This window comes from Lipotes vexillifer, unplaced genomic scaffold, assembly GCF_000442215.2.
Source record: "Lipotes vexillifer unplaced genomic scaffold, Lipotes_vexillifer_v1.1 scaffold293, whole genome shotgun sequence".
Classification (NCBI taxonomy): Eukaryota; Metazoa; Chordata; class Mammalia; order Artiodactyla; family Lipotidae; genus Lipotes; species Lipotes vexillifer.
The window spans coordinates 561642-576228 of record NW_006782084.1 but is presented as its reverse complement, the minus strand read 5'-3'; the positions used below and the strand labels follow the sequence as shown (position 1 = coordinate 576228).

At 38.6% G+C, this 14587-nt stretch overlaps 1 protein-coding gene across 1 annotated transcript in view; it reads right to left on the bottom strand.

Moving 5' to 3' along the window:
- PLA2R1 (phospholipase A2 receptor 1) overlaps positions 1 to 14587 on the bottom strand; it is a 113623-nt gene that overhangs the window by 64592 nt on the left and 34444 nt on the right. The window contains 4 exon segments of the mRNA XM_007454986.1: positions 3203 to 3315; positions 6805 to 6903; positions 9775 to 9932; positions 11228 to 11422. Coding sequence (XP_007455048.1) covers positions 3203 to 3315; positions 6805 to 6903; positions 9775 to 9932; positions 11228 to 11422 — 565 coding nt within the window.

Sequence of the window (14587 nt, the reverse complement as noted above, 5' to 3'; positions counted from 1 at the left end):
GAACTCAAGTTTTGCATTCCTGCTCTGTCTGAAAGCAGGTGGCCAGGCCTAACAAAATTTTCTAACAGCAAGCAAATAAAATTCTGTTATTTGGCAATAAGGGTTTGTTTTTCTTCCCCTCTCTCTTCCACAAAGTGTTAAAAGTCCTAGGCCAGGAGCAGTTGCCCCATAACAAAAGAAGGACCTAATTTGTAGCAGGTGGTTCTAATTGTGTCCATAAAATCTGTTGTTCAGTTGTGCAGAAGAGTAGAAAATCAATTAGCAACTACAAGCTTGGGTACTGGTGAGTGACAGGGGTGTCTTAACTCAAACAGGAAATCGGTAATGGAAGAAAATGATTACCAAGGTTGCTAGTGGATACTCCTGGATCTGAGGAGACTGTCCATCTACTGCCCAACCTTCTCAGACAAAAGATGCTGTTGAAAAATACTCGAATGTGAATTGTCACTCAAAGAACAGTATGCCGTGGGTCTTTGTTTCTTATCTGATAAGGTCCGAATGAATAAAAATCAAGAGCTTAGGACACTTCCTGTCTTCAACTTGTATGTCTCATTTCTGAGTCATTGCTCTGGATGCAGACATGTTTGCCAGGCAGTGTTCATGCATGTTAACTGCCTGGGAGAGATGCCTCACTGGGACTAACGTGTAGTATTCTGGGGCTTGACTGGTGACTGAGTAGCATGCCAGCAAAAAGTCACCTGGGGGGCCTAGGAGGTAGAGGAGGGGATGAAAACAAATTTACCCAAGCTATAGATCTGTTTTAGAGTTGCACTACACATCAGCTTTGGCTACTGAATACAGTTTATAAAAAAAATTATAGTATTCACAGCACACTCTCTTATTCAGTTTTGGGGGAAATGAAGCATAGTAGGTTTTTTTTCTAGACACTTTCTATCATTTGCATGAGGTCCCCAAAGGATTCTTAGAAAATGAAGTGTTTGAACTCTAACAGGTTTCTGCTTTACTTGGGTCACTTGGGCACTATGAGTTATCTGTAATGTCACTTTGAGTTTGTCCATTTATTGTGTTATTCCACTTTCTTCACTTGTTTCATGTGTTTATGTTCTATTTCTTTCGCTGCTGGCCTGCAAGTGGCACCTGGGCAACTGCACTATGCCTTTTATTTTTATTTATATTTTTGTACAGCATGCCAGTGTTTAATATGATGCCTCTCACAGTATAGATATTCAATAAATAATTTTCTAATAAACTTTTTTATTTATTTTTTGGCTGCGTTGGGTCTTCGTTGCTGTGTGCAGGCTTTCTCTAGTTGCGGTGAGCGGGGGTTAGTCTTCCTTGCAGTGTGCGGGCTTCTCATTGCAGTGGCTTCTCTTGTTGTGGAGCATGGGCCCTAGAGCGCACAGGCTTCAGTAGTTGTGGTGCGTGGGCTCAGTAGTTGTGGCTCGTGGGCTCTAGAGTGCAGGCTCAGTAGTTGTGGCACACGGGCTTAGTTGCTCCGCAGCATGTGGGATCTTCCCGGGCCAGGGCTCGAACCTGTGTCCCCTGCATTAGCAGGCAGATTCTTAACCACTGCACCACCAGGCAAGTCCCTCTAATAAACTCTTGACTGTTGATTTTTGCATAGTCAGATAACATATGAAAAGTAGTTAACACAGTGCCAGGTATGTGATAGACACTCAATGAATATTACACACAAAAAAAGAAAGAATAAGATGTAAAAACAGGTGAAATAATTAGAACTTCTTCAGTGAAAAACATTATAATTAACGAAAGAGCATATCTTCATTGGTCAAGATCCTGAATAAAGGCCAATGCTGACTCACTGACTGGAGGACTTCTAGCCCAAGGTACTCTCGAAAGCTTGTGGGTGGGTGAACAAGGCTGAGGATAAAGGCTTTCTTCTGCCTGGTAGCTATTCTGGGAAGGAGAAAGGAGAACTAAAAACAACACTGAGATACATCAGAAGTGGTGCTGTGCCCCGAAGAAAGGGTTTCTTGAGCATAAAATATTTCACCTGGCAATTTATTTTGCCAAATGCGGTCAATCTATCCCTCTGTGTGTGTGTGTGTGTGTGTGTGTGTGTGTGTGTGTGTGTGTGTATGTGTGTGCATTCCTGTGCATTGTTTGGAGGAAAGACTGGGACAGAAGGTAAGAGGTAAGAGGAGGAAGGAAACACTGGCGGCTTTGAACGTTGACTTCCCATGTGGGGAGAGCAGAGAAAGCACACAGAATTCCTCCTACAGGTTAGACCTGCATGTGAAGGGGTCTCTAGATAAAACCATAGCACCAGTTGTCCTGATTCCTGGTCTTCAACAGATGTTTTTAAAGGCAATGACTTCGGTAAGAAAGTAAGTGCCTTGCTTTGTGGGTATAATTTTCCATGGAACCACTGAAGAGTTCTACCTTGATTCTGTCTTCAGCCTGGAGGAGTCTGTCTCCCAGCTCTCACTGTCCTCCTGGCATTGATAGTGACACTGAGGTCTCTTCTGATGTTGGTACTTTTATCCCTTGCTACACATCTGTAACATGTTGCAAATTGTACGGAGTGTCAAAAGGGCACAGTTTCTCTGTTTGTGTGGTAAAGATACCTGGGCATAGAGAAATCTAAATCTAAACAAACGTAGACCTAAGAAGCAATGGGGAAGCATTTGAAAATCCTCCACAGTTTAGTTTTACTTACTTTTGTTCTAAAAAAACTCCACATGACTCATACACATTACATTTAAAAAACACTTCATATTTAAATAACATATTTCTTTTCTATTACAAGCACTTAGATAAAATATCATTACAACTGAAAATTGTAATTTACTATTTGTTACTCAAAAATCAATTTAAAATTAACATTATAGGGGCTTCCCTGGTGGCGCAGTGGTTGAGAGTCCGCCTGCCGAAGCAGGGGACACAGGTTCGTGCCCCGGTCTGGGAAGATCCCACATGCCGCGGAGCGGCTGGGCCCGTGAGCCATGGCCGCTGAGCCTGCGCGTCCGGAGCCTGTGCTCCGCAACGGGAGAGGCCACAACAGTGAGAGGCCCGCGTACCGCAAAAAAAAAAAAAAAAAAAAAAAATAACATTGTATGGTTTAAATTCATCTAAATCAATAATTTAAATAACTTAATACTCTGTTGTACAGTACACTTTAGATTTTCACTAGTTACTGATTGTGGCTAGATTTTATCATTCCAAGAACCCTCACGGCAAAAAAGCACTGCATGTTTCTGATAGAAAATTTCTATTTTACCTGTTTGTAATGGTTACAAGTGCAGGAGGACAGTAGTAACCACTGGAGGCATGGTCAAAGCTTCGAAGGACAGTGTCAATTTTGTAACAGAATCCACCATGTCTCTCCCATCCCTTAAACAAGGAAAATGAAAATTAAGGACACAATCTGATTTAGTTAAATAGTAAAATATATTTTTTTGGTGTATTCTCATTTACCAGTTTCTTCTCTGACCCACTCAAAACTCAAAACTTGAATGTTTGTCTTGATATATTTATACTTATTCTACCTGCCATTAGCTACAGCCACTTCTACATTTATTTAATTAGTTCTTAAAACCTAAATGTTTTAACTAATTTAAAATCTTTAAGCTCAAAACCTTAAAAGCAAATTAAAGAAAAGGGACATTCACTCAAGATCTCTCCTTCTCTCCTTTCCTCTTTCTCTCTCTCTCTCTCACACACACACACACACACACTCTCTCTCTCTCTCTCTCTCTCTCTCTCTCTCTCTCTCTCTCCTTCTCTCCTTCTCTCTCTCTCTGTTCAGACTTATAAGATTTACTGTAAATGGTTCCTATGGGATGGTAAAAATTGAACATGTTGGCTTTAAGGACAGAATGCATGGGTTGGAATCCTGGCTCCACCATCACGTGACCTTATTTAATCTCTATGTGTCTTAGTTTTCTCCTCTGTAAATATGGATAATAATAGTATTCATGGGGTTGTTCTGAGAATCAAGGGGAGAAAATGCAGGCAGAGACCCCAGAATAGAGCCAGGAACTCGGTATGAGCAAAGAGGACATAAGTGTCTAGATAACACTGTACTGGTTTTTTTTTTGTTGTTGTTTTTTAAGGGTCTTTCATACTGCTTATTTCATGTTGTCCCACTGAGATTAGGGACTTAGATAATGTAAGTCAGAGACTAGTGGATAAACTGGCCTGGAACCTAATTTTGGTGCAATCCAGAATGGTTTCATCTGGATCGTCCAGCTTCCAAATAGAAATTTGCTAAAATATATATATATACCACAGTGATTGATTTGTGTATACTGAAGAATCGTTGCATCCCTGGGATAAATCCCACTTGGTCATGGTGTATGATCCTTTTAATATGTTGTTGGATTCTGTTTGCTAGTATTTTGTTGAGGATTTTTGCATCTATATTCATCAGTGATATTTCTAAAATATATATATATATATATATATATATATATATATATATATATATATATATTCCTTAGTCAACTGGCTAACCTTTTAGAGAGAAAGCAAACAAGCTTTGGCACCTGACAAAAAATGACAAACGTGTATGGCTAAGCCCTGGGAGCAAAGAAGGGTGGCTCTATTCTTTAAAATCATACGGTACAGGAGACATGGGTTCATTAGTCTTCTATATTTCAACTTAGTTATTTTAGTTCTTTCTCTTCCAATATTATAAAATCATATCACTTCTATCAGTCTATTTTTATGTATTCACCAGTTTTAAAATACACTTCATTTTGTGTCATGCCAATACTTGCCAGATTTTGATCAGATATAAAATGATTTCTGCTATACTACTCAGAAAATGTCTCAACCTTGCAGTAAATTAGAGAAAAATCTTATTTTAGAAATAAGCTATTTTTAGTTCAAAACATTATTAAATGAGGCGTGGATCACAGGAGCACCACATCCAGCCCGCCAGGATGTGCTCTGAATTCACTCCCTTAACTTCTCTCCCCAACCTTATCTGTGTGAGTAATTGACAGTGTCAGCCAGAACCCCTCCGTGGGTCACTCCAGAGGGGGCAGGGGGTTAGACTGCTTTTGTATTTGGAAGGACAGGAGGAGGAAGGCTGACAATTTGACCTTTCTGACAAAGTACTCCTTCTTCATTAGTGGTTTTTAGATCATAGGCTGCTTAGCAAAACAAAAAACCCAAGAACTTGAACAGGCTCAAGGAAAGGGGGGGAAATGTGGCATAGTAAGAACCGGAAAACAAAGACTCTACTATAAGACTTTGTCCGCACAATGAAAGCGGGAAGAATAATTGATTGTATTTGTGAATATCCTTTGTACATGAGGTGCCATGAAATCATGATGGTGACAGTACTGAAACGATTGCTCATATTATCTAGTCCCCCAAAAGTGACTCAGATGGAAATAAAATTTTTAAAAATTTCTGCTTTGAAATTATCCAGACTTATTTTATAAGTTGGTTTTGCATGTGCAGACTGTTTAGAGAATTGCACTGAAGCAGATGGCTAAAAGAAAGGAAACTTTCGAAACCATATTCATAGATGCATAAAGAAATTAATGGAATTTCGCCACAAGAGTAAAGAACTGGCTCTGAACCCAGAATCCTTAAATATTGATAAGGCTGGTCAGAAAGAGGGGAGCAGTATACAAAAGTTTAGATAGAACATCAGTTGTTTCTGCTGTGTAAGAAGTTAATTACTCTTTCGACACAAATAAAACATGTTGTGCTGCCTTGAAAGCCACTGTAGGACGGATTTTTTTCAATATTTCTGATCAGATAGAGATTAGATAAGTGATCAGTAATAACTAATTCAGGAAATGTAATCATTAGGTAAAACGTCTGGTCACATGTCAGCTATGGCACATGTATTGTTCAGCTAAAGTGTGAAGAGTAATATGCTTACACATTGATGAATGAATCAAATGCAGTTTCTGAAGAGAGGGGTTATCGTTTAATTGGAACATAAGTAACTGGATTAGAAGAGAAAATAATTAAAAGAGAATTGCATAAAAACCAGATTTGTGAACATTTTGAGATTCACACAGCATAAAAATCTCCAATAGTTAAATCCAAAATTTTTAGGTGTGTGTGTGTGTGTGTGTGTGTGCGTGTGTTTGTGTGCGTGTGTGTGTGTGATGAGAGAGAGGGAATGTGCTAAGGACACTGGTAGATAAATTTTTTGTAACACTGCAGAATATTGAATGTATTTTAAGAAATTTAAGACAGATTATTTTCTACCTTTAAAGTTTAAACCTAAAGTATGTTTTTTATTATTTTTAGTACTGAAAATAGTACTTTAAGTACCAAAAATAGTTTATTACTTAAAATACAAAGTATTTTTATTATCCCTTTCCTAAATAATAAATGTGTTGCAAACATGCACTTCTCTTTGTTATTGTACTTTATTCTAATATTCAACTTTAAGAAAAGTGAAAAGGAAGACAAGACTGGGTGCAGAAGGTCACTCTCTGACTCAAAGGAATGCATTTGCTTTCACTCTGACAGTCTTCATTGGAAGACAATGAAAACCGCGTGTGAGACAGTGTATCACATGATAGACATTGTTTATACAGATGGTATAACAGGATCATTTACATTTCTTATCTCAAAAGAAAACTAGTCTTGGGTGGAAATAGATGGTAAGACAACAATCCTTCCGAGAGCTGTAAATCTTTCATGTGCCCCTAGCTGATAATTGTTTGGTTTGTTACAATAGCCCACTCAGAAAAAAAAGAAGGGAAGGAAAGAAGAAAGGAAGGGAAGGAGGGGAAAGAGAGAGAGGAGGAAGCCAAGGCAGGAAAGAGAGGGAGAGAGATTCACTTTAATTTGATGGTGGATAAATCAGTCTGGTTATGAAGTCCCTGCAGTGTTCACAGCTCTTACCTTTTGGCAACCTGATTCAGTGTCGGAAAGGACACGGCCTGTTTTCTTACAAACGTAAAAAAGTGTTTCTTTGCAATTTTTAACTTTCCAGTGTCCCTCCTAAGAGGAAAAATATTACAAGATGAATGAATACACTCCATTATTGATGCTGATAGTCAAAGTCAATAATTCTGAATTAAAATATGATTAATAATGCATGTTTCAAGGGGGCGTAATGTGTCAGGATCTTGTGTTAGAAAAGGTTGATTCTCTACATACGAGTGGGAGGTCTGGCTTTACATTAAACTGCTCTCAATATTTTGTTAAAGATGGGATAAGTAGTGATTCTCAATCTTTTGTGTGCACTGGAATCACCTGGAGGGGTTACTAAAACACAGTTGATTGGGATCCGTGTGTCTCATTCAGTAAGTCAGGTGGGACCTGAGAATTTGTACTTCTAACAAGTTTTTAGCTGATGTGAATGCTGCTGGTCTGGGGGCCACACTTCGAGAACCACTTATATGAAACTATTCCCCTGACCAAGTGAGAATGCTGCTTCTTCTCTCCCATCACTTCTAGGTGCTCAATTGAATGCTTCGCTGCTTACCTGATGCTGTATAATCCTGATGCTGGGGAAATGCCTGGAAAGCACCGTGAATTACCCGAGATAACATCATCATAGCTGAACTTCATGTTCAACCCCCAGTACCCTTATTCATCACAAATTCTCCAAAGCCCCACTCCATTTCCTCTTTATATGACGGGCAGATACCTTCATGTCTTCTCCTAGTTCTAATGAAGGCTGTTCTCATATCCTTCATTGATGATGAAATACAATAACTGCTAACTGATTAAAATTTTATCCTCCCAAAGGATTTTTTATTTTAACACAAACCAGACCTTTAGGCTAAAACCACACAATTTAAATTTTCACACAATTCAAATTCAAAATTTAGGTATCTCAGGCATGCAGGGTTTTAGGTGAGTAGAGAGCTCTTCCATGACCCTCAGAAACATACTATGTAGGAGGCTGACACCTTCACCTGTAAGAGCAGCCTTGTAGCCCATCCCCATGGAGTCTCCAGCAAACCATCCAGTTATAGGATATTGTCAGGCACACTGTAGTTGCTTAGTAACCATTGGATGGACAGATGAATGGTTACCAACCTCTCAGATTCAAATTGAGGTATCGACCATGTTTAGGTAACTAGTTAATTATAATAATTACATTCATATTGAGTTCAACTTTAGGGGAATAAGTGTTATTTTTTATGCATCTACTGTTTAAGGAGCTACTGAGCTGCTAAAAAGGGGCCACAAAATACCACATTTACAGCAGCATTGTTCTAACACATCCAATAATATTAATACCTATCCTCACTCTCTTAAAAACAACTTGTCTGTCCAAATGTTGGCTCCTGCTTTGTGAATATGCTAAGTGAAATACCCATGTCTGTCAAATAAAAAAGGAGAATGTCAATAGGAAACTAAGATCACCTTAATTATATCAAAACTAATGAACCAATAAAGCATCAAATACTGTAGAATAAACTATAGTGGTTTTCAGCAGAGTAACACCCAAAACAAACATTTGGAGAGGTCATTGTTCCCCCTCAAGTGTGACTCTGAGACACTATCATTGTAACTGCATGGATTTGTGGCAGCCTTGAAAGATAAAACAATGAAATGTGTCATAAAAGTAAGTGCTTAAAAAAAAGTAAGTGCTCAGACATTTCCCATGTTTGGCTGGCACAATCACTTTGTCAAGCTACTTAAGTAACATTTAATAAACTGCTTCTTGGGGGAACTTGATATGGTATCCCGGTGTCTTAAAAGAGTAAGCATGCCTACCAAATCCCAATAACCTCCTAAAACTTCACCAGTGAGTTCAGTAGCTATCTGATCAAAGAGATTGTCTATTCAAAACATATAAAAAAAACCCTTCAAATGGCTTGGGATTAAACAAATTCTGTATAATCAGAGGTTTTAGGTAAATGAGAGACTAGCACATAAAGGTAAGTGTAATGTTAAGGTCACTGGGACCATCACATTCATGTGAAGAAAACAGCAAGGTTTTCCATTGATTTGCAGTTTTCAAAGAGGTTACATGCAGTGTTGAAATCCTTTTATGTTAAGAAGATAATGGAGCTTAAAAACCATCACCTTCCAGAGTAATTTCCGAACTCCTTGGTTCTTCCCCTCATCTTCACCAGGGTGGTCAGTGGCACCCTCACCCACCAAAATGGTGGGTGCTCAAACCAAAAACCTACCTGTCTCTCACCCCCACGTCTGCTTTAGCAACAATTCCTGTCTTCTAGAGGATCCTTGAATCTGTCTTCTTGTCTCCATATTCACTACTCTAATTCAACCACAGGAGTAGCCTCCAAACTGGTTTCTCTGCTTTCACTCTCTTCTCTCCAATCAATTCTCTATGTAGCAGCTACAGTTGCTCTTAAAATGTAAATCAGATCATGCTTTCATCTACTTGAAGCCCTTTAGTGGGTCCTATCCCAGGCCTATAAGCCTCACATTTTTGCATTCTTCCTGCCCCATCTCCTACCACCTTTCACCGTCCATACCTCCACACCATCCTGGTCTCCTTTTTGATTATCAAACATGGCAAGCCTTGGCCTGCCTTTGGGCTGCTGCCCCCTGCCTCGAATGTTCTCCTGCTCTTCAAGAGATTTTTTTTGTTGTTCAAGTCCCAGCTTAAATGTCACCTCTTCAGAGAGCCCTCCTTGACTGTCTTGTCTGAAGTAGCTGTCCCAACCCAAGTTTCTCACCATCTTGCACCTATGTCCTCAGAGCTATTATCACAACTATAATTACCATGTGTTTTTAGTGTGTATATGTTTTACTGCTTAGCGTGGAAGCCCCAGGAGGAGCAGGCACTGTGCCTGTCTTGGTCTCTGCCACAGCCCAAGTCCCTGGCACAGGTGGCCCTCTGTACAAGTCCAGCAAAGTGAGCATTGAACAGATGAATCAACTTACAGATTGCTCCGCTGAGACACATAGCTGGCTTCTATTTGTAAAAATATGGGGCTCAAGTGTGTGCCAATTAGTAAAGATGACTGAGGAGCCATCAGACCATTCAAAGGAAACTGGAATTTTATTGCTGCTCAAACCAATCCATGTTTCTGATGCATTTTCTGCAAGAGATAAACGTAAATTACTTACAAGAATTCTAGTATCTGCAAAGGTGATAACACAGAGGGGCTATTACCAATATATACCACTTTGCATGTGATTCCTTCTTTGTTTCTTCTTGGAATGAAACCTGTTTAAGTTTTGGTATAAAATACCTGCTTAAACCCTTCCCCCATTAATCTATCCAGATCTACTCAATATAGGCCTTATAAGTGAGTCAGAGTGTCAGTGAAAGCCAGGGCAAGGACAAAGCTTAAGCAAGTCAGATTGCCAGGACTCTAGTTAGTTCGTGCTACACTATGGAAAGTAGATCTGAAAAGTCTGGTTTTTCTTCTACCACAAAAAAGGAAAAATAGGAAGGTCAATCGAATTAAGAAAAGGCACTTAGAAAAAAACCTTTAAATGATGTCTAGCTTTACTTTTTTTCTTTTGGCTAGGGAAAAAAAAGGAGCAGAAATTCTTAGAAACATTGAATAGGAGCAGTGGGGTTGCTGAAAAAGTAAATAAAATAAAGCTTGCCAGTCTAGGCAGGGAGAAAAGACCCTCGATGGCTGGGAGAGTGTTCCAGTGCCCCGCTGACCCAGAGGCAGCCACAGGATTCTTTCAATCCCAAATGCGAAGGGTGAGGAACAATGACAGAAGGAGTTTTGTTTTCACTCCAAACTAAAACCTAACATTGAAATAGAGTAGACGCCGGATTTTTCCACTAAAAAAAGATTTACTCTCAGTCAATGATTTCAATGTTTTCCAGCAGAATTCTATGTCCATATATGACATAGGTAGGGGCAGATCTGCTCTGGTGGGTAAAGCTGGGTGGAGGCCTCAGAGCTCGGAACCCCTGAGCATGCTACACATCTTGAAAAACACCACACCAAATAAATTATCCATTTTCACTGGCTAAAGTTATTTTAATATAATCATTTTTGTAAGGAATTTTCTTTATTGCTTGGATTACATGGCCACAGCACATTACTGCTATCTAGTGCTCATTGTGCTAAATTACAGGTTCAGGTTTTTTAAATTAGAAATTTCAGGAAATGACCTTTCCCCCTTAAAAAAAAAAACCCAAAATGAAAACATGTAATATATCTGGCATCTATGAGATGTTACAAAGTTTCTGAATATGTATTTTGTAAAAATTCAGTGAATTTTCACTCCTGGATATTATTTGGAAATTTCAGATACATGTGCCATAAAGAATCAATTTTAAACAGCTTAATTTCTTTTCAACTTCACTAATAAAGAGAGTTGCTACATTAATTTCATACTTCTTAAACCAAAGACACTTGGCACTCACCATCTCCAAGGAAGGTTACAAGAAACTCCACTTCTGCTAACGAATCTATGTCTATTAATGCACTGTTATTGGACTGGCAAGAATGCAAAGCTTCATTCCAGGTCTTTTTTTCTTTCTGAAGTTTATAGCAATTACGATTGTGGGGATTCCAGCCAGGCTCACAGTGGGTAGCATAATATTTCCAAGCATCGTTTTCTTTTTGAATCAACAAAAAACGAAGTTATTTACCACAATTGTTTTAACATTACTTATTACCCCCAATATAAATCACCATTAATATATGATTATTTTTTAAATTTGAAAAACAGAAGCATATGATACAATAAGATATAAATCATAGCATTCTAGATCTTCAGACTTGAAAAGGATCCCATCTATGATCTGGATCTAGGATCTAATGGATCTCAGTGCTTCATTTTCCAGATGAGCTATCTAAGGCACAAAGAGGTTAAGGAGACTTGATGAAGGTCATACAACCAAAGTGAGAGTCAGGGCTAGATATAAAATTTAGCATTTAGAGCTATCCATTAAAAAAAACCTTTTTATACTAAAAAAGGAGTATTATGGAACACAATTTAAATGCTTTTTAAAGGATTTTTATATACAGTATTAGGTGGGGGGAGTAGATAGTTATTCTCAGCTGAAAAGAATCTGAAATTCTGGCCACTTTATCTAGAGCAGAGATGATAGCTTTTATTTTGGGGGTCAGGCTTAGCGCCTCTGATGTCCCTCTGGGTTCATATGGACTCTGGGTTCGACTTACAGCAAAATAATGCCACGATGCTTTAACACTGGCAGGGAAGGCAGCTGTGTGCATGCCAACTTTGGCTCTCCTCTTCCAGGAGCTTGCCCCCAGCCTGATGACAGCATTTTTACTTTATTTTATTAACCACAACTGGGTGCACTAACTTAGTTAGAAACAACTTCACTGCTAATTTGGGAAACAAGACATTCTTTTAAAATCACTTCTAGGACTCTGACAGCTATTAGAATCACAGTGGATGAATGTTAGAACATTTAGATAGATAGATAATATCAACCTAAAAACACAGTCACAGAACCCCTTGAAAAAATGAACCCTAAACTTCACTCTAGAGGTAAGATAAAAAGATAAAAGAGGAACTTCTCTGATTGATGTAAGGGTGGAGATAAGGAAGGAACCTGGGGACCCTGGGTGCACAGTTGGAAGACACTGGATTAGATCATCAGAAGTATTTTTTGGACTTGAAACAACAGCAAATAATCCAAACAAACTTAGCTTAGCTGCCATCATTTCTGGTCTTCTGACCTCAATTAATAGATCAGGAGAGCAAATAAAATTGAAGAAAAGAAGGATAGCAGGAGGCAGTGCAGGAGGGCATAAGAAAAAAATGAAGACAGAAGAAATTGAGGCAGGAAGATGAAAGGAAAAGAGGGAGGGACAGGACAATAACAGTGATAGCAATGCCAGCACATTCTTGACATAATGAAAAAATCTCTACGTAAAAAAATGATGAGATTCTTCTTCTCTTCACCCCCATATTCTACAATATCTTTAGGCTTAGCTACTTAAAGGAAAATAAAAGTTAAAGCTTAATTGTAAGAGGATGTGGAGAAAAGGGAACCCTCCTACACTGTTGGCAGGAACGTAAATTGGTACAACCATTATAGAGAACAGTAAGGAGGTTCCTTAAAAAGCTGAAAATAGAGTTACCATATGATCCTGCACTCCCACTCCTGAAAACTCCAGAAAAGATGAAAACTCTAATTCAAAAAGATACATTCATCCCAATGTTCATAGCAGCACTATTTACAGTAGCCAAGATATGGAAGCAACCTAAATGTCCATCGACACATGAATGGATAAAGAAGATATGGTACATATATACAATGGAGTACTACTCAGCCATAAAAAAGAATGAGATAATGCCATCTGTAGCAACATGAATGGACCTAGAAATTATCATACTAAATGAAGTAAGTCAGACAAAGACAAATATCATATGATATCACTTATGTGTGGAATCTAAAAAAATGATACAAGTGAACTTACTTATAAAAGAGAAATAGACTCACAGACATTGAAAACAAACTTATGGGTATCAAAGGGGAAAGGGGAGGATAAATTAGAAGACTGGGATTAACAGATACACACTACTCTATGTAAAATAGATAAACAGCAAGGACCTACTGTATAGCACAGGGAACTATATTCAGTATCTTGTCATAACCTATAATGGAAAAGAAGCTGAAAAAGAATATATATATATGTATATATATATATATATATATATACATATATATATATATACACACACACACACAACTAAATCACTTTGCTGTACACCTGAAACTAACACAATATCGTAAATTAACATAACATAATATCTTAAATTAAAAAGCTTAATTGGGGACTTTCCTGGTGGTGCAGTGGTTAAGAATCTGCCTACCAATGCAAGGGATATGGGTTCAATCCCTGGTCCCAGAAGATCCCACATGCCGCAGAGCAACTAAGCCCGTGAGCCACAACTACTGAGCCTGCGCTCTAGAGCCCGCAAGCCACAACTACTGAAGCCCGCGTGCCTGTGCTCCACAACAAGAGAAGCCACCGCAATGAGAAGCCTGCCTACGTCGATGAAGAGTAGCCCCTGCTCGCCGCAACTTGAGAAACCCCGCACACAGCAACGAAGACCCAATGCAGCCAAAAAATAAATAAATAAATAAATCTATAAAAAATAAAATATAAAAGCTTAACTGTAAGGGGTAATATTTTAGAAAGATAATTCAGATTATTATTTTAAATGTAGAGTTGTTTCTAATTATGCTGGTAATGATTCTTTAAAAATGGTTATGTTTTTATCTCTACTTCCTGAGTTCAGACATTAATTCCATAGAAACTAAGAAGAAGTAATAGATCTTAAGAATAGAAATAACTGAGCTTCAGGTACTAGATTGAAATTATGTGGTATTTTAGTCTTAGGTACACCTAAAAGTTTTGTTTGTTATTTCAAGGAGGAAGTATTACTAATAAGAGATATAGAGTATGATAGGAGATCAATGAAGTAAATAATTTTATAAAACTATTTTCTAATTCATATGTTTAATTTCTAGGGTAACCATAAATAAAACTCAACTAGAATAGAAAATGAAGTATATCTTGTTTTTCTAAGGCAGAATGAATAAGAAAGCAAAGGTTTTAAAAAGAGAGGGAGAGGGCTTCCCTGGTGGCGCAGTGGTTGAGAGTCCACCTGCCGATGCAGGGGACGAGGGTTCGTGCCCCGGTCCGGGAGGATCCCGCATGCCGCGGAGCGGGTGGGCCTGAGCATCCGGAGCCTGTGCTCCACAGCGGGAGAGGCCACAACAGTGAGAGGCCCGCGTACC